The 23738-nt window shown below is 37.8% G+C and overlaps 1 protein-coding gene across 4 annotated transcripts in view; it reads right to left on the bottom strand.

Moving 5' to 3' along the window:
- Positions 1-23738, bottom strand: part of INPP4B (inositol polyphosphate-4-phosphatase type II B) — a 378253-nt gene that overhangs the window by 248574 nt on the left and 105941 nt on the right. For all 4 annotated transcript variants that reach the window (XM_004588140.2, XM_058666822.1, XM_012927832.3 and 1 more), the window contains exons 5-6: positions 14687-14737; positions 5222-5301 (exon numbers count right to left, since the gene is read on the bottom strand). In XM_004588140.2, the coding sequence (XP_004588197.2) occupies positions 5222-5301; positions 14687-14737 (131 nt within the window). The remainder of the gene's footprint in view (positions 1-5221; positions 5302-14686; positions 14738-23738) is intronic.

Below are 23738 nucleotides of genomic sequence, written 5' to 3'. Positions count from 1 at the left end.
GTATATGTATATGCATGTATATAAGAATTCACAACATGGGGAAAATTTATACGGAAGATGATGTTTTACTTTGAAAAATTATTTTATATTTATTGGAAAGGCAGACACAGAGAGAGAGAGAGAGACACAGAAAGAAAGATTTTCCATCCACTAGTCACTGACCAAGCAGCCGCAATGACCTGAGCTAAGCTGAAGTCTGAAGCAAAGAGTGTCCTCCAGGTCTCCCATGCAAGTGCAGGGTCCCAAGGCTTTGGACCATCCTCTACTGCTTTTCTAGGACACAAGCCAAGCCAGAAACTGGATGGAGCAGCCAGAATACGAACTTGCGGCAATATGGAATTTCAATTAATACAAGAGAAGGATTTGATCACTAGACTATTGTGCTGGGCCTGGTATTTTTTTTTTTAATACCTTAGCTTCTTCTCTACAGCTATACATTACAAAACATAACACTGCTTGGGAAAATTCTTGATGGACACACATTATGAACCTGGAGGGGAGAACAGAAAGGAGGGGAGGAAATATGGGGGAGAGGGAGGGGAGAGCCCACTTCCAACTAAATTGTATTTTAAAAAAATTAAAAAAAAATTGTATTCCCATTTAGGATCACTGGAGTCATATCTGTATTTGAAAACACGACTTTAATCAAGGCTGAAGTTATAAATTGAGAGAAGGTTCATTTTCTTTTTATGCAAAAAAATACTTATACAACTATAATCTAGACTTAGCACTTCTACTTGGCTAAAATGATGTAGTTGCTAAATTTAGGGGATTACCTATAGAAAGTTTACAGAAGAAATAACACAGCAGTTGTTAAGAGGACCTTAGCGTTTGTGTGACAAAGTAGAGATTCAAGGTAAAGTGGTTTATGTGGAGATAGAGATTTCAGAAATTTTGCTTTCAGGCAGATGATAACCCATCAGTTACTACCGTGCTGAAAGACATTTGTCTCAGACATACTCTAATGCATTGGACTTTATATTCACTAACTTACATGGATTTTACCTAGAAATAAGTGTCTGGTAGTAAGTTTCTATTTAAGATACATGTCATCATCATGAATCAAAATTCCAAAAATTCATTATTGAATTTGTGCTATGCTTCAGGTGCATAAAACTGAACTTAAAGAGAAAGCAGTAAGAGGATATATTGGATGCACACAAGATTCTCCGGAGGACAGGATGCAAAAGGGGAAAAAAAGAGATTCTCTTACACCACGAGCTTTCTACAAGTTACTGAAATAAAAAGAGTAAACTGAGTTCTAATCCCACTTGAACATTCAACTGTAAAATCTTAAACAAGTTCTATAAGACAGACAGAACAATTCTGCATAGACCAAAGAGCGCATGAAAGTGCCTTACGATGTTTATTTTTTTTTGCATTCTAGTAGATTACTCAATAAGAGATTTTTTCATTAATTATGTCATCAGTAACATCACTGCAAAGTAATTTCAGTGCTACCATGTTTTTAAAAAATCTAGTAAACTACACCTGTACCTAGCATTTGAAAAACTCTCAATCAATATTAACTGAATAAATGAACACTGAACATAAAACGATAAGGAAACCTACAACAAAGCTGCCGCAAGATGCAAGCACTTCTGTTTCTCATTTTGCTAAGATGGATTTCCTAGAAAAGATGTTTTACCTTGCTTTTTGTGTTACTGTTGTTACTGTTTCTTTACCCTTTTGATTATTTTAGTATATTAGGAGCAATGTACATTTTTATTCTGTTATTAAATAATAAGAAAATATTATGATGATACTGGTATTGTCTCAAGAAACATTGGTCAGGCTGGTGGAACAAATGATGTCCGTAGCTTGGGGAGCAGGCCAGGTCCATGCCCTGAGTGTACCACGGCTGAACCAGAATCAGAAGATGTCATAGGTTTCCTTTCATCTCCAATCACCCTAATCCAGCATTTTTTTTCCTAATTTTTTCTTTGGTTTTGTGTTTTTATATATTTTTTATTTTTGATTTTAGTTTATGTATTTATTTATTTTTACTTCCTATCACTGTGGTTAAAATAGTTCTTCATGATACATCAACACCCATCACTTTCTGTAAGACCAGCCACCGTGGTGTAATCATACTGGAAGAAACAATGAGTAATGACCTGAACCTGAGTCTTTGCCTTGTGTTGCCCTTAGAAACATGGCATGCAACCTATCTTCAACTGGCTCTCAGTTTTGTCCTTTGCTGACAGGACACGCGGATCTTTAAAGTCATAAAATCATGGACTCTGAAGTCAGACACATGTGGCTTTGTGCCTTCCCTTGTCTAAGGTAGCAGTGTTACATAACCCATTCAACTCATTTCTGTATCTCAGTTTCTTGATTTATGAAACAGTAAGAAACAACATGAGAGCCTAGTTTAATAAGAGTCAGTGAGATAGTACTAATACATTTAACTGCAGAAAGCACCTTCTACTTTTTCTGCTTCCTCTTCTCATTTTTCCTATTATCCTGTCACCACATGAAAGGATTATCTAGTGTCCTGCATGCCTACAATTATTATCTTTTATATAAAAATACTATATTTATAGTATGCAGCAGTATTACACAGCAATGATCTAAAGAACAAAACCGGAACATACAATTTATAGATTAAAAAAAAGTCGGAAGAGAGAGGAATTACCAAATGTGCAATAACGAAACAAAATAGATCGTAATAGTAAAGATCGAAGTCCAAAATAAAGATATAAAGTCCTTATGAGATACTAGCACACTCAAAAACATTGTAAACAATACATTTAAATGAAAACAACATATATTAGAACCATATCAGTTACTAGGGGCATTTTCCTAAAAGCATGTAAACAAGCTTTACTTTATGAGACAATATATATATTATTGTTTCACAAAACTTGAAGTGTATGCAAATCAGATGTATATTTTTCTTCCTTTAAATGATCTGTAAGGGAAAATAAACCCACTGTACTTAATGCCTGCTTCAAAGCACATATGATACAACCACCAGATTAAATCATGGTGTTCCTAGAACTCTGTTGGGAGTTGTAGGGTCTGGAAGACAGACTATGAGAACACCCACAGGAGCAACGAACAAACAGCACAACTGTGAGTCCTAGGCAGTGAAAACACAATGGGAACAAAAGGCACTTCACCACCAGCATCCACAAAAGGCATGTATAAACATAACTTCACTTCAATGACTTGACTTCATTCAGTTTTTACTTATTAATTTTATCAAGGTAAAAAAGTTCATGCATACAGCTGTAAGAGCATGATGATACTTCCTACCTGAATGACTGGAATATCAAAGGAATAAAGTCATAAATAATCAGTGCAAGAGGATATTAAAAAACCAAACAACCAGTCAGAAGTGCTTCTTTCCTCTGACATATGTGCTTTAAATTCAGTACCTCAGAGACAGAGGCAGTGGAAATAACAAGAATTATAACATGAATAAGAAAAAAACGTCACATATGGGAAACCAAGACAATGATGACTATATGTTCAGTCTGGTTCACATAGAAAAAAGCCCATAGATTTGGCAAAGAATAGCCACACACACACACACACACACACACACATTCATTTCAAAAGGGTTTATGAACTTATTTTTTCTAGAAAAATCAGTTCTTTGTAGTGATTTATTTTCCTTTACACAAGATGAGCTGACTGGTAGTCAGCAGTGTTAACATCAAAACTGGAAATCTGATTTGCTTTAGTTGAGATCTATACTTTTTAAATCTCTTTTGTCTTCCAAGAGAAGTACTCTAAACTTGGCATTTCTGCTCTTATCCCTGAAGATATAGTGTATGTTCCCTAATGGCCATTTTATAAAGAACTTCTGTTAACTCTGACTTTTGGTTCAAATCGCTAACTACTGGTCTTTGGCATAGTATGCTGCTAATGTTACCGATGGTTGATAACATCAATATTGTGCTTTCAGAATCAGCAGGCTGAACAGAGCTGCTATGCATGTGATTTAGAAAGCAGGCATATTGTTAGCAGTTCTAAGTTAATGTTTAACTTCTCCTATCAGGAATCCAGTGGCAGATCAAATCCAAAGATCATGCTAGGGCATTTCCTGCGGTTCCAGTGATGTTGACAGCCAGTCTTTCAAGCTAGCACCGTGAACTTCAAAGTAAAAAATCATAGCACAATTAAAAAATTGCATTGGGGATATCGGCACAAAAGTATAAGTAGTTTTACAAAATGCCTCCCCAGAGAAAATACATCACCAGAAATTTCAGAGACACATTAAAAAGAAAGCTCACAAAAAGATGGCAGCAACAAATGTCACAGATATTTTTTTTCCTTCTGAGTATGATTTTTAAATTAGATTATACCATCAAGTCAAACAGCAAACCTTCGAGGATAAGGACAAGTGACAAAAAAAATGAGAGAAGCCAATAGTATAAATTCCAGCTGGCATAACTGCTCCTTAATGAAATGAGATGTTGGTTGTAGGAGGGTTGTTGAAGAAACAGGGACAAACAAGCTTAAGAGACGGCCTGTTCCCTGGAATTCACTTTCAAGCGTTTATCAAAACAAGATACTTTATATAATAAATAAATTGCATGTTATACAATTTTCATATTTGTTAGTATAATACTGGCTTAAGAAAGTATTATCTATTTACACAGAATTATACTTCATTGCACAATTAGAAAGGAACTGACTCCTGGTTTCAAATTTGCAATAAAATTTAAAAATATTTATCATATTTAATAACTTTGACATTAAAATATTCCACACTTTTCTAAGGATTTTTGTTTCCTATACCAAACAAAATTTTATTCATGCTCACAATCATGTTTCAATGACTCTTTTTAATTTGTAAGCATTTATGCTTGATAGAATAGCAACAGAATAAAGCTACAAAGTTAACCCAAAACAAATATATTTCAAACCTAGAAACCTACTTGATTGAAAATGTAGGACTCTGATAAACAACAGAAAAACTATTCAATAACATGATCACATTTGATATTGCTTTCCTTACTTCCAACTCATTTTATAACACCGTGATAGCTTCTTTTCAATAAGAACTAATAACTTTTCACAACCTGAAATGAGTTCGAATGTAAACCCGAATAATTGTTTCACTACAACGTGTTGTAGCAGAGACACAAGCTGTTTGAGTGCTGACATGTAATATCTTCAAGAATCATACCTTTCAAATGTAGCCAGCCATCAGTAAACAGTACCAGTTATTGACTTTAAGCATGTTCTTGCAAACAGAGGAACCCACCTCAGGCTTAGGGACAGCAGCTGCTCCTTTGACTTCAGTAGCTCCCCGACTTTAAAACTGGCATAGCCCAAGAAGCTCCTCTGAAAATGAGACAAACAGGGTTAACTGTGGTTCTTAACATTTGCGCCGTTACACCAACCACACATAATTAGAATTTAGAAAAATGAAATATGAATCTATTGGCCTGAAAAATATTTCACTGACAGAGACACAATTATCAACAGCATATCCACCACAGGACAGCGGCTGAGGGGTAAAAATGCATAAGTTTGTGTGTGTGTGTGTGTGTGTGTGTGTGCGCGCGTGCGCGCACAAGTGAAAACTAAGAGACCAGCAGCCTGGAAACTAACAAGAAACCCAAAGCTTTTCCACTAACTTCAATTTTCTGACCTTTTGAAAAGCAGAGTAAAAGGAAAGATGATAAATTCTCAATATTTACCAATACTGCTCTCCTTATTAACCTTCCTCAAGTCACTGACAGCAACAACTTTGTATTCCAGATATGAACAAATCTGTGACTTGAAGCTATTTTTATGTGGAACTCTGTGCAAGTTATAAATAGAAATGCCATATTTCTCCCCCCATCACAGTATCATTTAAAACCATTTGTTTCCTTTGTTATTTCCTTACTAGCATAGGAGAATTTCATTCCACAACACAAAAACAGAATGCTATTTCTTCACTTACATTTTTCAAAATTACTTTTCATACCTATCATACTGGCTGTTTCAATGCTTTAACTCAATATAAGGAATAAAACCCTAAATTGTGTTTTCTACTCCAGGATAAAAAATCTTTCATCTCTTTTTAATATTCCTGTCTACTACTAATTCAAAAAACACATTATTATGATATAAATAACACAAATAGGATTTCCCACTTTTTTCTTCAAGGTCAAGGAGTAAACATGAAAATATGAAATCCATATTATTCCTAGTGATATTGCAACTTAACACTATAGAGCTTTATATGATATGGATCTATTTTTTCAGAATATTCTCTCAGTATGGTCCATTGGGCTGCACTTAAATTAGAGGTTGAACTTAAGGTGTTGTGAAGCCAATTGGATTTTTTTTTTTTTACAGAAAACTAGTAAGCTCTGCCACAGATAAAAGTCTTCATTTACACTCAACAATTGCTTAACACAGGAGAGTTTTTGGTCTGAATTTCTACCTCTCTTTTGAAAATTCTCAGAAAAGATGGTACCAAAAGGCCTAAAGAAAACCATTTGAAAACAGAAATTAGTTCAAGTGTTGGAGATATTCATAGGTTGTGACTGGTAAACCCAATTAATTAATTTGAAACTCGAAGTTTCATTTCAGATGCCAAGTCACTCAAATCTAAAAAAAATATGACATGACATCATTAGTTGAAAAAAAAAACATGAGGCAAAAATAGGAGATTTACAGAAACAAGTTTTGGCAACAGGTTCACCAGCCATCTGGGAGCCACAGCAACATAAAATACAGAAATCAGACTGACTTATCTGCAACAGACAGAGCAAAATCCATAGCTGTCTGCTGTCTCGCCAGAGATATCTTCCAGAGAAGTGGAGAAGCAACAGCCCTCTTGACAAATGCACTGCTAGTCTCCAGCCGTCTTCCTTGATTGGCCCTTACCATCACTTGACATATGTTTGTTCCTTCTTTTTCTCACAAGAAAACACTTGAAATTTTAAAACACTACAAGAACTGTGTTTTGATTAGCACTACACACACACTATTCAGCACATAGTAGGCATGAATGCAATATTTACTCTCAAAAAGTGAATGAATGTTGCAGAAATATCTTTTTATGCTATTCTATCATAAATGCAAGAAATTCTCCTTGCTTCAGAAGCTTTAAACTACTGTCAATCATCAAATTGGCAGAAATCAGTGCAACATTGCAGTGAACAGACTGTATATTGTCTTCATGAATTTTATTATATATGTCTATCCCACTTATTCTTTCACTGATAATCAGGGTTTTGATTCAAATGCCTATTACTCATTCATTATTTGGATTCAAACAAAATCCTTAACTTGTCAAAAATTGCATTATGTAAAAAGATATAAAATTACTTTTTATTTGACTCCTGTGATTTTGTAGACATGAACACTTTTAGAATGAACAAAATAAATGACACATGTTATTATTGTGATTTTCAGAAAAAAAAAGCAGCAAATATCCCAGATTGGAATGTAACAAGACAGGTGGGATGGCTATTTTTAGGAATAAGCTAAGACACACCATAAGGTACAGCTGCAAGTAAAATTTATGACCGTAAGTCATTGAGCGTTTCTTCTGTCCACCAGATCGGGAGCTGCTGTGGAAGCAGAGCCATAGTTTCCCTCTCTCCCAGGCAGGCAGAGTGTCTGGAGCAGAGGGGTTTGTGTGGTACATCCACTCACCTCACATGAGGGCACCAAGCCAAGCACCATGCCCATGGTCCACTCCCCATATCAGATACAGTCTGATCTCAAGACCAAAAGGAGAGCTCGCAAAAATAATAACCTGTTCCAATTCAAATCTTATAATGGCATCCAAGTATTCTATTATAACAGTCTGTCAAAACGGAGGTGCTATTTTTCAGACATGAATACTATTTATCTTGAAAATGACTCTGTATTGGAACTACATGCTGCCTAAGATGTAATACAACAAACTACAAAAACCTCAGATAATGCCTACTTGCTTCACACTTCAACATCAAAGTACCTATACATTTGCTTTGTTAGTTTGGATATTTGTTTGCTTCACCATCATGTAAATAAAACCAGGATCCCTTTCATCCCAAAAGTTAGAAAATTAATCATCCATCAATAAGAATATATACTGGCCACATGGTAAGAGAATGAATTATCGAGAAAACAGTCTTCCCTAAACACTAAGTTGTATAAAGCAATTTTATCTTTTCTGTCATATTATTATCACAGTCATACAATCTGAATTTCTTTGAAATTTGTTTTTGTCTTCCAGATATCATTCTAGAGGCACTGGTTTCCATTTCTCCTTTGGTGCTGTTACTAACGGGGGGAAATATCAACAGATTACAAAATGTAAATCCTCACAAGTAGGGTCTGAATGTCTGTAGTGTGGATCTCAAGTAGCAATTCTCCCCAACACTGAAAATCTGGGCAAATGAATGCCTTCACCTGCCCCTGGCTGCTCTCCACAGCAGGCATGTGCAGGACTCATTTTCAAGTCTTTTTATGAGAAGGTCTGTGGTCTGATGTCGGTTATTACACTACAGTTGGCCCTAGTTCCTGCCTGAAAGCAAAAATCTGCATAGTCTCCACTTTTTATAAATAATTTAGAAAGAAATGTGTACTCTCTTGTACATGAGACTTCAAAAAATCCTGGCAGAGCACCTTAGTAAAGTACCAGGAAATAAGAAAGATGTCAAAAACATTAGCTTGGATAGTGATTAACAAAATATACCAGAATTCAGATTCTTTAGAAAAAAAAAAGTAAAGAACTTTACCTTAAATATCCCAGAAAAATCATAGTAGGAAGAAGAAAAAAAGTCTCTGAGAAATGCCTACAATTAACAAATAAAAATACATGCTTAAAAGTAAAAAAAAAATTTAGATTTAGGTGAGATACATTACTGAAAAATCTCTAGATAAAAAAATCAACAAAATAAATATAAATACCCTAAGCCATACACAGCTATTTTTGAGAAACTGGCCTATGACATTTCTAACTCAAATATCTGTTGGGTTATGTTTAAAAGAATCCCAGGCTTATCAAGATCAGATCAGTGGGTCTACGGAGGAGCTGGGACCCATAGGAGTTAACTAGCTTATGCTTAAGCATGTTTAAAAGACACCTTGGCTTGTTAAGATCAGTGGCTACATGAAGAAGCTGGGACCCACAGGAGTCCAAGCTTAAGCACAGAAGTAGCTAATAATATGCAGAGTCCAGCTTAGAGCCGTAGTAACTTGCTTCTCTGTCATTCCCCATCATTCTGTGTCCCATAGCCAGGACAGGCGGCAATTCCTTCCTTTCTGACAGGCTCTCCACCTGCACAACAGGTGGCTCCAACCTTTTGTACCTGCTCATGACAGTGCAACACTCACCATTATCATTCTGGTGCACAAACCCTAAAGAAGGTGATTATTAAACTGCTTGATGCATGACTTCACTCACTCACCTGGCTGGATAGTAATGTCAAAAAGGATGCAGAACAGTGGAAGTATCTGTAAGAATCTCAGCGGGGAGGACAGAAAGAAGCAGGCTATCCAGCCAGCCTCTGCAGGACTCTGAGCAAGTCCAGATATTCACTTTGCTCACCAGCACACTAAGGACAGCCTCGTGAGAAGGTCCTTGAGTGGCTTCATAGTCACCCCAGAGGAGGAGGAGGAAATGCAGCCCCATGCACAATGCCAAATCTCCATTATCCATATTCATCTCACAAAGCCTTTACTCAAAATACAAGCTGGTTTCTTTTTTAACCACAATTTGCATGAGACTATAAACTTCTTTGAACACTTTCCAAAGCTGTGCCAAAGCTGAGTATAAAAAATCTAGCCCCTCTTAAATATAAAATACACACTGAATATAGGTGACATAGTATGGGAATTGAAGGTGAAACACATGTTTACATGTTATATTCTGAAATAATGTTTTATGCATTAATTTAAATATATTAAAATAAACCAATCCCATTTCTTCCCATTTTTTAAAAACTTAACTATCAGAAAATTTAAGATTACACATGTAAAACACATTTTGCCTTCCCTATACTATTTCTATTGGTCACTGATGCTTTAGAGTTTAAATGAATATATTAAAAATGCTTTAACATATTCTCATTAAACTTTATGTGTAAGTAAAGGAAACTATGGTGTATGCTTTAGGGTTCCTAAAAGAACTGAAATTGATATCATAAGGCTGGCATGTATATCTCATGACTTAAGTGTTCAGGACCTTTTTCATACTCAAGAACTTTTTTGACAACCATGTCAGATACGATAATGTGGTTGCCCACCCTGTAAGGAAGGGGGGAATACATGAACTATTACCATTGAAAAAATATGCAAGCAAGAAAAAAACAAATTATACTCTGAGCGTTTCAAAAGCTAATGGATACTGATTTCCTCTGATCAGGCCAATTGTTGATATTTACCTCTTAAAAACTGTTTGAGATTTGCTTCTATAATAATCACATTTGCCATTTTATTGAATTCTGCTGGGTATTAAAATATGGATTTTTGCCATATTAATTTCCAAAAATGTTCTGGACATGTGTAGCAGATTTTTGAGTATGTGTTATGGTCCTAAAAAGAAGAAAAAAATGATTTGCAAATCACAATCATAGCATGCCTCCTTATTCAGTCAATGAACACACTGAATAGATACTCCCATAATGTGAATCTTACAGATTCACATAGTTCTAGGGACATTAAGAGTGAACAAAATAAACAAAGATTTGCTGTTTTAGACAGTGACACTGGGCAGAAGTATAGGGACAAAACTACCCGCTTTCCATTTTGAACAGAGTAATTCAATTTTAAAACTTGGAATTTTATCCAGAATCCTCTCTAGCTAGGGAATCAATTTTTCCCAGACATATGTAAGCTATAACACAGAAACTTAAATTTCTCAGAAAGTTGTTGCTCATTGGAAGCAACAGTGTCAGCAGTAACGGCTTTTTAACCTTTATTCTTATCTTTATCCAGAATGTAATATTGGAGGTACGTTTGCAACAATGGACAATCCTTTTGAAAAGCAGAACAGGATGATGAATAAAGTCTGACTACTTTCAATTATTTGTCAGTAACCACAGCCCTGGATCACTTCTCCAAAAAGTCCAAATGCCATCGGAGAGACCTCACTCAGTCATTTTAAACCACAATTTGCCAAGTTACTTGCCTCCAGATGCACTCCTAACTGATACGATAGGCATATTACAAATTGTCTATTGAGAATTTTCTTTGAGTCCAGAAGTGTAGCTGAGTTCCTATCTGAGAAAAGGACATAATATAGCAAACGCCCCCCACTCCTTCTGAGTTCAGACATCTCCCTTGAATTTTGGGCCAGAAACCTCATTACAACACTTAGTAAGGGGCCATGTTATCAACTCTGGTCTTTGGGTAACCACAACACAGCTGGTTGATACAAACAGAAAACGGAAAGAAGGGAAAGTCAACATGTTTGAGATGTGTTATTTTGGAGATAAGGATATTATCTCTTAATTTTCCACCACGGTTACATTTCTAGTCCCAAAGCAAAGAAGTCTGGTGTCACTTTTCATCTTGAAGATTTGTTTATTTTATTGGGAAGGCAGATTTACAGAGAAGGAGACACAGAGAAAAAGATATTCCATCTGCTGGTTCACTACCCAAATGACTGCAACTCCTGGAGCTCAAACTAAGAGCTTCTTTCAAGTCTCCCATATAGGTTGAGGACCCCAAAAGCTTTGGGTCATCCTCCACTGCTTTCCCAGGCCACAACCAGGGAGCTGAACGGGAAGTGGACAGCAAGGACAGGTACTGGCACCCACATGGGATGCCAGAGCTTACAGACTGAGGTTAGCCAGTTGGACCAATGCAATGACCCCAAGTAACTTCTCATCCTGTAGGTTCAAATCACATCTATCTCCATCATGGAAGGGTGATTATCTTTCCTTTGAGAACTGTGGTCTATCATTTATTACTGATGTGAATGAAGGCATATTAAATGTTTTACTCCAGGCTCTTGTCATAGACAAACATTCTGTGCTGATACAAATAAACTTCACAGGTAATAAAACTTAATAAAAAGCTGAAAAAGTGAACAAACACAAGTAGGCATGATTTGCCTCACACAGAGAAATATCTGTGGTGAGAGAGCAGATTTGCCCCAAGGCAGAAGGGTTTGGAGTGGAGGAAAGGAGATAGACAGACAACCCCTTCCTAGTGGGCCGCCTTCATGAGGTTGAGCATGGTGTCTCCAAGCAGGGAGCCTCTTGGAAATTATATGCACCTCCACAAGACCACATGGAATTCAATATCCATATTTTCTTGGCATGCTTTAAATTCTGGGTAAAACAGATTCATTTCAGGAAAAGTGGCATGTCAATTGATATGTGGGTGTGTAGGAAGAGCAAATTATGTGAGGGCCCATGACTTACAGTTCAACAAACCTAGTTGCCTGCCTGCCTAACCCATACTACAACAATTAATGCTATGGTGATGACAACAACAGCGATAATTCATATTACTGCCTGATGCGGCTGGGGTTCATAAAGAGGATAAGTACTGAGCACTAAGATGAGAGATTAAACACTTTTAGGAATGCCTATGCTGTATCTGTAGAGCATGGTAAACACAAGTCTACCTTGCATGGGTCAAATGAGCAATACAGCAAACATCTGATATAATATCATGTATGTGAAGAGTAGGTCAGGACAATAGAAAATTTACAACATGAAATTAAATAACATTTTTTTATTTTTACTCCCGTTTTAAATTTTATTTTATGGCTTTTCATTTAAGGGGATATACATTAACTGTGGAATACAGACTATCATTATCCAGATGTGAAGATACAATGCATTATGCATCTCTACTTCTAAATCAAAGATGGACTCCAAATGAAACTGTTAAATATATCTTGAAAATAGGATGCTGCACTCTCTGTCATTGTCCATATCTACAATATTAGGATAGACTTAAATAGCAGATTGATGGATTTATGACTGTTCATGAAGGACTATACTATTGTAATAATTCAGGGGAAATCAGTAGAGGGGGAAGAGAGGAAGGAGGGAAATCCTGCAGCCTATGGAACCATACCATAAAATAATAATATTAATAAATTTTTGAAAAGGGGTGACTCAGAAGAAGTATGGAGGAAATGGGAAAAGAAGGAAGTTGACCTTTTGTCTAGTAAAGAAACAGTAGAGAAGAGTGCAGTAGGCTTCAGAAATACCTACACTTGTGCTCCATAGGAGTGCCAAAATCTCAAGGCCTGTGCTGAGAAACCGTGAAAGGAGTGGTAGAAAAAAGTGAAATCAGGGAAAAGATATTCAGTAAATAAAATAAATTTCCAAGGACTTGAGTGAAAGAAGAAACACAAGACAAGAGACTGACAAACTTGTGCTAAGATGTAATCAAAATATCAAGCAAGAGATACCAATTCAAGGACAACTGGGAAAGTCAACAGAGGAGAAAAAAAAGCTGAATCAATTCACCATTGTGGAATCTCTATAAACAAAATTAAGCTCTTGATTAACTGACATGCTAGCCATATTAATAGTTGGCAATGTCCAGACATTTTAAAGTTGATGAAGAGGATATAAATGTATCAAGAAATGTACGCAGTAAGGAAGGGCAGGTGTATGTTGAAGCAGGGACCTGGGGGTTATCATCTGCAAGAGGCATACAAGTGAGCCCTGGGCAGTGAGAGGGAGCTGGTGTGCAGAAGAAGCCCAGGAGAGGATTGTCTTGTGTCCATGGTTAAGAAGGCCCGAGGCCAGGGGTTCCTCCCTTTGTGTTGGGAGGAAGCAATCAAAAACCAGGTTGTCTGAGAACAGATGTATGGAGGATGTAAGAATGGCACAAGGGGTTGAAGCAGCAGGCAGAAAACAAAGCAGAATGAAACAGTCTGTGTTAGGCATGAGGGGACAAGCACATCATACATTTTTGCTTCTGCTCCTTCACTAACAGAAGAATAACTGGCTCTCTGCTCAGTGAACCTGACCGACACACTGCTACAAAATTTTGGAGTGTTCACTTGGGGGTTGGGAAGTGGTAGTTATTGTTGTTGTCAAGGAGAAAACAAATGATGCACAGTCCAGTGCTCCACACATTGAAAGGTGGTTCTCAAGTGCCTGGATGATGTGTGGATATTTCAATGGACCCAGTCACAAGGCCTCTTGGACCAACTCCTGAACTTCTCCCTGCTCTCTGAAAGCACATATGGTAGAATCTGATCCCACTGGGCTACTGTCTGCACCTGAAGGCCTGTCTAGGAAGAAAGTTGTCAAGTACTCTATTCTTCTTCCACCTTCTGAAGCTAGAGATGCACTTGTTTCACAGCAGCAGGATGCTCCAATACCCTCTGATTATTGACAGCATCTCTCTTCCCACCTGCAATTGTGTTTAAGTGTCAGGAAGCAGAAAACCTCACAGTCCTCTGACTGATTCTCTGCCCCCTTCCCATAGCACTGCAGTTCATATCTCTAATTTCCCCAGCTACCTACTGGGCTGGGAATGCTGACTCTGAATGGCATTTCGGTTACCTGCAGGGCAGTTTCCACACTCATTTCTAGCCAGTTGAACCAAATATGAATTCATTGGAGAGTGATTTTCATGAGACAAGAAACAAATTTCACATGATTCAGCAACGATATGACAGCACTTCCCTGAACAGTCACACCTTGTTAATTTAACTCAATTTCATGTACCAGTTACCAGGCAGAAGTCCAGAGACAATGTAAAGGATTTCCTTAGATTTGATGTGTCTACCTTTCAGGGAAACATGGAAAACACTTACCCCAATTTCCACAGGGGGGTCCTTGTCTTCAGGGAGGGCGCAGGTTCGAACCTATGGAGGAAACAAACATTTCCAATATGACACCAAGGTCCAAAACAGTACAAAAACTTTTTAAATTTTCTTTTCATTTGGTGGCATGGCAAATTCTGTCTAATCATTAATGAAGGAACCTTGTATGACACCCTATGCTTTGCCATAAAGCTGTTATTTTATGGTGCTTAAACTTCCTGATTTCCCTAAGTAGGCTGAGCTGCCTGAGTCCCCACCCTGTCATCTCCTTGTCAAGCTCAGAGCTATCAGGGATTCAAGAGAATCACCTTTAACCTCCTCAAGAAAGAGCCCTCATGCAACACTCAAGGAAATAATCAGGATCAGAACAGAGGATCTAATGCAATGTGTGCTTCATAAACAATTATTCACTGAATGAGAACCCAAATCCTTACTCATTATACAATATGGTTACCACTTGAGAATTGTTGGCCCTCAATGCATTTGAAAATTAATTTTCATTTAGGGGTGGAAGTGTCAGATAACAAATCTCCAGAAACAACTCTTCATATAATTTGTCTCAGTGAAATATCAACTCCTTATGTGATGAGTGGATACCTATCTTCTGTTGAATGCTGAAACTGCTGTATGCATTAGGATCACCTCAAGAGATTATCAAACTATTGGTGCTCCTTCTTGCCGACAGCTACTCTGATGCCAATCAACAGTTAGCAAGCCTAGAGCTAAGATAATGTTTCAAATGAAAAGAAAAATAAGCCCTTCAAAAATTGGTTAAAAACAAAACAAAACAAAACAAAGTCTTACTCCTACTATGATGACATTTGAATAAAAAATGAGATAAGCAATTTACATGTACATAGAACAACAAAGAAGCACAACATGTTTAATTGGGGAGTATTGCAGGGTGGGGTTAGGAAATAAATGGAAAAGTAGCACTCTAAGAACACTTCATCATTCAATATTTTAGGAGGCATTTCAACAAAATCTGTTGGAAAGTACACTGCTCAAATCATACTTCATCTCAAGTCCCTTAGATCCTGACACTCCTGCCCCTACAAGATCAATTTTCCCAAGTTTAAGTGATGCCTAGGATACCACTAATAATGTTGGAAACCTGAACCAAGTTCTGATGGTCTGTTGATCTTTAACATAGTTTTAATTTACCTAGAAAAAGCTACAAGCCATGGCAAAATGTGCATTTTAACTTCAAGCTGAACACTTTCTTTGTTTCTTTATGGCAGATCCAACACTACTGCTTATACAATTTGTCAGTCATTAGGAGTCAAAATTGTCCACTAGATCACAAATAGATGACATGCAATCCCAACTGAGTAAACAACATTATCTGTAGAATACAGTTAGCTCTGAATTGGATAACAGACCATTTGCAGTTTGGTAGTAGCATCATTGTTCTTTGGCCCAGTTCTACTATGCAGGCTCATCAACAAAAAATCACCACAAGTTGGTACAGAGGAAATGGAACTAGATACAACAGGGGCTGTAATGTCCCACATACTGCGTACATGGTATTCCTATATACATATGGTTCCAATATATATTCATGTATAATTTGTGTATAAATATGGAATTGACAGGTAATACATAGAGCTTTGTTGACTATTTGTATTGTAAATATGCAAACACATAAAACACACACATACATATAGATATGTGCAAATATGCAGTATTAAAAAAAACTTGATAGGGTCAGGTGCAATAGATAGTGGCTAAATCCTTGCCGTGCATGTGCCAGGATCTCATGTGGGGACCACTTAGTGTCGCAGATGCTTCACTTCCCATCCAGCATCCTACTTGTGGCCTGAGAAACTAGCAGAGGACGGCCCAAAGCATCAGGAACCTACACCCATGCGGGAGACACTGAGGAAGTTCCTGGCTCCTGGCTTTGGATCAGTTCAGCTTTGGCCATTGAGGCCACTTGAGGTATGAGTCAGCAGACAGAGAATCTTTCTCTCTGCATCTCCTGCTCTCTGTAGAACTGCCTTTCCAGTGGAAATAAATAAATCTTCATAAAATAAAATAATTTGCAGTCAAATAACATTTTTAACAGCTTATACTTGGTTTTTAAAATTGAAAAATGTAAAAAATGGTATGAGGGTCAATATACACACAAATATTTAAAGCATTTGTTTAAAATTAAACATATATACTTATAGATATATATTATTTAATGTTGGATAAAGGTAGAATATAGTTACAAATTAGCAACATTGGCTATTAAACTCATAAATTAATATTAATTTATCAGAATATTTTTTATTAATACAAAAAATCTGCTGAGGAGAAAAACTTTTCTTCTGCAGTTGCTCAGATGAAAAATAAATCTAAGAATATCTATGGAAGTTTTTGCCCTATAAGTGAGTTTGTGTGTGTGTGTATAGGAAAGGCACTGAGACAGGAAGAGAGTAAAAAAATTAACTTCGTTTTTATTTTACATAATAGAAGTACAATATGCCACATTTTCTTTTGAAGCATTTTCAAATCAATAGTGCTGTGACCATCTTCAAATTTTATAAACTGATATTCACACAGAAAACATGCGTGTATTAACATGAGGTTAATAATAGGTGCTATACTGTGCTATATTGCATTCCTTTGAGCATTTAGAATACTAAATGTTCAAGACAGAAGAAACGGGATAGAGAGAAAGACACAAAAGGATAAAGGGAAAAGTTAAGGGGGGAGAAGAGAGGGAAATTAAAATGGAGGAGGAGGGGGAAGGAAAGAGAAAGGATGGTAGGGTAGAAAATGAAAAGATGAGAGGAAAGGAGGAAGGTTCAAGGGAAGAGAGAAAAGGGAAAAGACAGAAGACAGATGGAAAAGTGGGGGAGGGTGACGGCACAGAGAAATAAACTGAACAAATATAGATGCATGCTCTCGCTGTGGAAAGAATGGAGCAGTGAATGCTACAGCAGCAACTGGAATATTCCAGTTCATCAGCGGTGTCATGTCTCCTGAGAGTTACTGGCCTTCCTTAGGCATTCATTTTCCCTTTTTTGGGCTTTTCAGCTGTTCTTCATTTTTCTTCACAAAACCCTGTCCAGTCCCTTATGTCCTGAACATAAGAACATCTGCCTGACTACACAATCAAAGCTCTTACAGCTTCCTTTTGTGCTTTTATCATATCCAACAAAACAAGTGAAATAGGAGTGATCATTCCATGTCAATTACTTCTAAAGGCCAATATCAAGCCAAAATATTATTTTCTCTACCACTCTAAGAAGTTCACATTTCTGTTACTAAAATAACATTAGAAACAACACAAGGCCTATAGTGGAGTTATTCTAAATGGTTTCATCGCATTTTTACAGATGAATTCACTACTCTTAATAGTTCCCTTGAAAGAGACTATACGGTCCAGCATTGTGGTGGTTAAAGATAATATTTGGTGATCAAACCCATAGAGAAAAAAATCTCCACAAATGAACCAACCTCATCACCAAAAGCACAGCACTGCTCTCCCAAAAGTGGGAGGACATTGTGTTTTAAGGTTAACTGAGAATGAGGCATTGAGGGTTATCTAAAATTCAAGTTCTCCTTTGGAGCTTCAAGGTAAAGCCCATGCTGCAGTGAGTCTGCAAGGCACAGTGGCAGCATCTAGACCCATGCAAGTGTATCTCCTCACTGGTCTGTAAGGAAAGAATAGCTGGAAGGCAGAGGGAAGGTGTAGCCTGTCTTAGGGGAGCACCTCTAGGCAGGGTGAGGACAGATCCTCTTCCTAGAAGATTATCATGCCACATCATGTTGCTGATAATACATTCATCATCAAATAACATCCCCTTTTTTAATTAGAAGAATTTTTGTTCTAATTGTCTACATATGTTGAATTGACTTATAGAGCACCCTATTTTCTTGCTCCACATGAATTTACACACATAACTGCCTATTTGAATCACATGAGAAAACCTGACTGGGACAGATTATATGCACCCCCTTCCACAACATGAATTTGTAAAACGATCATGTATCCCAGGTCCTCTCTATCCAAACGAGGACATGGAACTGGTTTTCAAGAATAAAATGTGTCTAAGTGATACCTGTTTCATTCATGCTGTATTTTTCCTCAAGTGGAAAAATATGCAAACTTCATAGTTTCTTCTTATAAAAAGCCACAGAACACAGGGAATTGGATGCCCTCGGAGGCTGAGTACTCTGAGGTCACCCACCCCCAACCGGAGCTTCCGCAGGGGATGGAAGAAGTCCAAACACTACCATGCAGAAACCAACATCATTGGAAAGACAACCAGAAGCCCTGAAGGTCCACAGAAACAGAAGAACAATAAATGTCCTTCAGGACCAGGGAGGAGAGCTTTCACTGGTCCGAGCCTGGCTCCACCTCTGGACCCTCACCCTCCCTGGCAATGACCATCGGGATCGCTCCGAAAACCCCTCATAGCAAACAAACAATCATACAAACTAAAAAAAAAACCTAAAATAAATAGACCAACAGCAAAAGTAGAGCTTGGAATCTGACAGGAAAGAGCTGGCGTGGATTGGCTCATGCCTCGCTGGGTGGGACACAAAGATTAGTCACTCCTCACCATGGTGTTGAGGATTTTCCTGCACACCACCCCCCCAAAAAAATGTTCTGCACCTTAATTGTCAACAAATGTCTTGTTAGAGTTACAAGCCAGTCTAGATTATCCTAAAATCTGCCAAGATCAGCAAAATTATACTTCAACACAACAAATGGCTAAATACGAAAATGAAAGACACGAGACAGCTGAATGGTACCTTATAGCCATTTTAAGGTATATAGCAGCCGGTCCTGTATATAAACTAAAATTGAAATGTCAATGAGCTAATCAGAGGCTGTGGTTAAGAACTTGCTTTTTTTTTTTTTTAACATACTGGTTACTCAAAACCATGTCAATTCCATAATGTTGCAAATTGCTGTTGATGTTATATTGGGACTCTTAATTGACTGGGATGATATTCTACCAGCTCTAACTTCGGACCAGAAATGGTCTCCCCAAGAAACTATTCAACCCATCTGGACAATAAGTAGCTGGACTCTATGCTTGGTATACGTTTGCAAGGAAAGAATCTTGATTGAATTTGAACTGTAATACTGCATCAAAGTGGAGGAATCCACCAGGGGGGAGGTGCGTGGGGAGGGGTGGGGGGATTCTCAGAGCCTATAAAACTGTCACATAATGCAAAATAATTAATATAAAAAAATAAAAGGCCAGAGAAAAAGCAATCCAATTCTTAGGTGATAGCCAAGCTGTACTTGGGCCCCAGAGGGGCCACATGGACTGGCGTCACCTCTCTACCTTGACTTCCACTATTAGACTACTAAGTAAATATGCTTTTCCCACTTATATATAACCAACTATCACAAACTTGGCTACAAACAACACTCCCTCTATTCATTCGCCGTTCTACAGGTCAGAACTCTACATCTGGTGTGGCTACTCTTCACGCAGGTCTCAAAAAGCTTCACTCAAGTTGCCAGTAGGCTGAATCTTGACATACATGCCTCACTAGGGCAAGAGCTGCTTCCAAGCTCTTTCGGGTTATTCCCATAGTTCAACTGCTAACAGCTTTGGAGGTCCTCATTTTCTTGATGGCTAACAGCTGAAATCTACCATAAGCCCCTGGAGGCTGTACATCTGCACTCTCTGCCACATGACCTCTTCCATTCTCAAAGTCAGCCACAGACCCAAACCCCTTCCCTGATAGCCTGTCTTGAGATTCAGACCTAAGGATTAACTAACCTCCCCTACATTGGCTCACTTCACATGGCCCAGTCCTCTTCCCACAATCTCCCTTTCAGAATGCCATGTGTACCAGAAGAGCCTGTCCTGACCATAGGAGAAGCCACTATGACAGCAAAGACCTGGGGCCGATGTGGGAACCTACACTATAGGGTGGAAATTAGGGGCTGTCAGAATTCTGCCCACCACATGATCAAAATTTAAAAAAAAAAAATACTGCTCTAGTGCTAAGGCACCTAAATTGAAATGCTTTTGTTTGTTTTGAAAGTTAGAATAAGTCCCCTATTCATTTTAAAAATAAAATCTTGTTCAGCTTATAGTTATGAGGAATTAAAACAAAAAAAGCTAATATAAATTGTGCACTATTTTAAGATGACCTGACTTGCTATGATTCAACTAATATTATAAGCACTGGCAATGTCAAGAAGTAACAGACTAAGAAAGCAATGTATTTTTTTATCCAAGTTCACTAATGATAACATAGTATGAGTCAAAACATCTAATAATACTTGCTAAAAATCTTCAACTGACTGCAAATCTATCAGATGATCTTAAATGGTAATTTGTCAGTTTTTAATTTCTCTCTTGGAGAAAGTGTTATATTACAAATCTAAATTATTTCAGCCACCAAATCTCAGAAGGATTAGTGCTAATATAGAAAAACATAGTGTTATGAAAATTTAAGCTTACCATGTCACATATCAATGTTGTAGCAGAAGTGTCACACTTACATACAAAGGTTTTAAGTGAGTTAGGCTAATAAAAGAAGTGGGCCGGTTGAAAAGCAGTTTTTATTAACTTTGACAACACATAATCACCTATATTTGGTTCAAGGTGTATTCTTAATAGCAATTCAACTCATAGCAAACACAAGGCTTAGGGTTGACCTGGGACAGAACAGTTTGGTAAGCCTCAGGGCTGTGGACTGAATTGTTCCCACTATGTTCATATACTGAGGGGGTAATTTTGACTACCTCAGAATGGGGACTTACTTGGAGATAACTGACTAGTAAAGAAGTGACTGTATTACAAAGGGGTTTGGAGAATAGGGCCCTAATTAACAGGGCTGTTTTCTTTATACTGGGAAGTAACTCCAAGAAGTTCTTGCATGGAAGAAAGGCAGTATGAAGAGATGGCCATCTCCAAGCCAAGGAGAGAGGTGCTCTAGGTGGTCAAGCCCTCAGTACATAAATTCTGGAATTCCAGACTCCAGAGCTGTGATAACATGGTTTAAGACACCCAGTCTCTGTTATTTTATTATTCCCGCTTTCTTCAAATAAGACATTCAGTCTTAACTTGGTGTAGCCCTCCCAGACTTTATCCAAGAGCCCAACTAGTCTTGTTCTCAACCCTGAAGAAACGCAGGAGAGACTCAAAGGCTTAATACACGCTTCATCCCTGCGCAGTAAACACAAAAGCTGGCAAATATCTACAGACTTTGAGTTTCCTTTGATCTCTAAATTTGTCACTCCTGTTGCACATGGAAAGGAGAAGCTCTGCTAAGTTCTTTTTCAGCTATGGCTTTCTGTTAACCAAAGCCTTGATATTCAGATGTCTAGCTACAGGGAGACTGTGAATGAACTGTACTGGAGAAACATGTTTTTTGTTGTTGTTGTTGTTTGTTGTTTTTTAGCTCCTCAGTGTAGAGTCAACACTCTCTGTAGGGCTGTCCCTATTCTGGGTTTCCCAAGCAAGTTTCATTCTGCTCTGTATGGGCCATTAGCTCAGCTCTATAATCCTGGCAGAGTATAATTCAGCATGTTTCTTCTGGAAGAAAAAAGATGGCTGCTGACTTGAGGACCCTAAAGTCTCCTTTTCTCACTTCACCCAAAAGAGCCACTGAAAGCTCCACTGGTTCTCTTTGCTCCGAGCAGTAGCAGCCCTGTGCCAGGGCAAAGTCCCATTTGTCAGATCAAATGCAGACTCAGAGATTCACAGACAGTTCCTTGGGAGAAACATTATTCCTGACAGCTTCACGTTACTGGCTCCCCCTTCCTCTGAAATGTATTCTAGAGTTGTTTTTTGCTTCTCCCACATAATGATGTTTTCAGATGTGTGGTTTTCTAATGTTTCTGGCTGATTTGCTATCATCAGAGGTACTACTGCTTGCCAAACTTGATAGCATCTGTGAATTTTTAGAAGGTAAGGAATATCCCCAAATGAGATTATGGGAAATGAAAAAAGATCAGCATATGGTGCTGGGGTTGTGCTATAGCAGGTGAAGCCACTGTTTCTGGCACAGGCATCCCATACGGGTGCTGGTTGGAGTCCTGCCAGCTCCACTTCTGATACAACTCCCTGCTACTGAGCCTGGGAAAGCAGTGGAATGGGGTTCAAATTCTTGGGCTCCTGCATTTTCATTAAAGATCTGAAAGAAGTCCTTGACTTCACTCCAGCCTAACTCCAGCCACTTTTGGCCATTTGAGTGGTGACCCATGGACAAGAGATATCTCTTTTGGTAACTATGCCTTTCAAGTAAATAAACATATCTTCATTATTATTATTATTATTATTTTAATGAGCATTAAGTGTGATTGGACAGTTAAGTGAATCATTCTGTGGTAGTCTGTGCATGGCATATTTGATCTATCAGTAGCAAAAGCTTAATTAACAGGTGGTTCTTATGACAAAAATAGAATTAACCCTGAAGCCTGAACACCATCCAAAAATGACCTAATACTTAGTGAGTGAGCAAGCTATCTCAGTCTTTAATGAGTAAATGTGATCATCTTTCAAATGTTAAAATACACTACTTCTAATTATGTACACAGGAGCAGTCTACACACTTTCAAGCCAAAATACATTAATAGGTAAGACAGATGAAAGCACTCTTCTAGTTTTAATGCATCTAATTTTAGGTGTTTTCCATGTTTCTAAGTCAGTGATGTTTGCCCCACAGCTCTCTAGTCACATGAATCCTTTTAGGCTTAACTGGTTGCTTTTTTAGACTTCTAATTTCTCTAGATGAATACACCATTATCCTAAATTCTGTCAGTCATACAGGAATCACGTGGTTCTTTAGGTAATGATGACTACAAAGGTGACTCCAGAGCCACATTACTCTGAGTATCCTTGCCATTAGCCAAGGTTTATTCCATCTCCCTTCCCAACAATTACAGAGATCTGTTGCAGGCAGGTGAAGGAACACTGAACGGTGAAAACAACCACAGATACTCCCTTCTTTTTGAAGGACAGAGGTTTTCCCGAAAGCAATAGCTGTGACAGACAAGGCTTCATTTTTGAAGATATTTAAATTCCCTTCCTATGTGTGCTCAGAGAATAAACTCTATTCTCCTCTCCCCTCC

The sequence above is a fragment of the Ochotona princeps genome, chromosome 7 (assembly GCF_030435755.1).
Source record: "Ochotona princeps isolate mOchPri1 chromosome 7, mOchPri1.hap1, whole genome shotgun sequence".
Taxonomy (NCBI): Eukaryota; Metazoa; Chordata; class Mammalia; order Lagomorpha; family Ochotonidae; genus Ochotona; species Ochotona princeps.
This window is presented reverse-complemented; position numbering and strand designations above follow the sequence as displayed.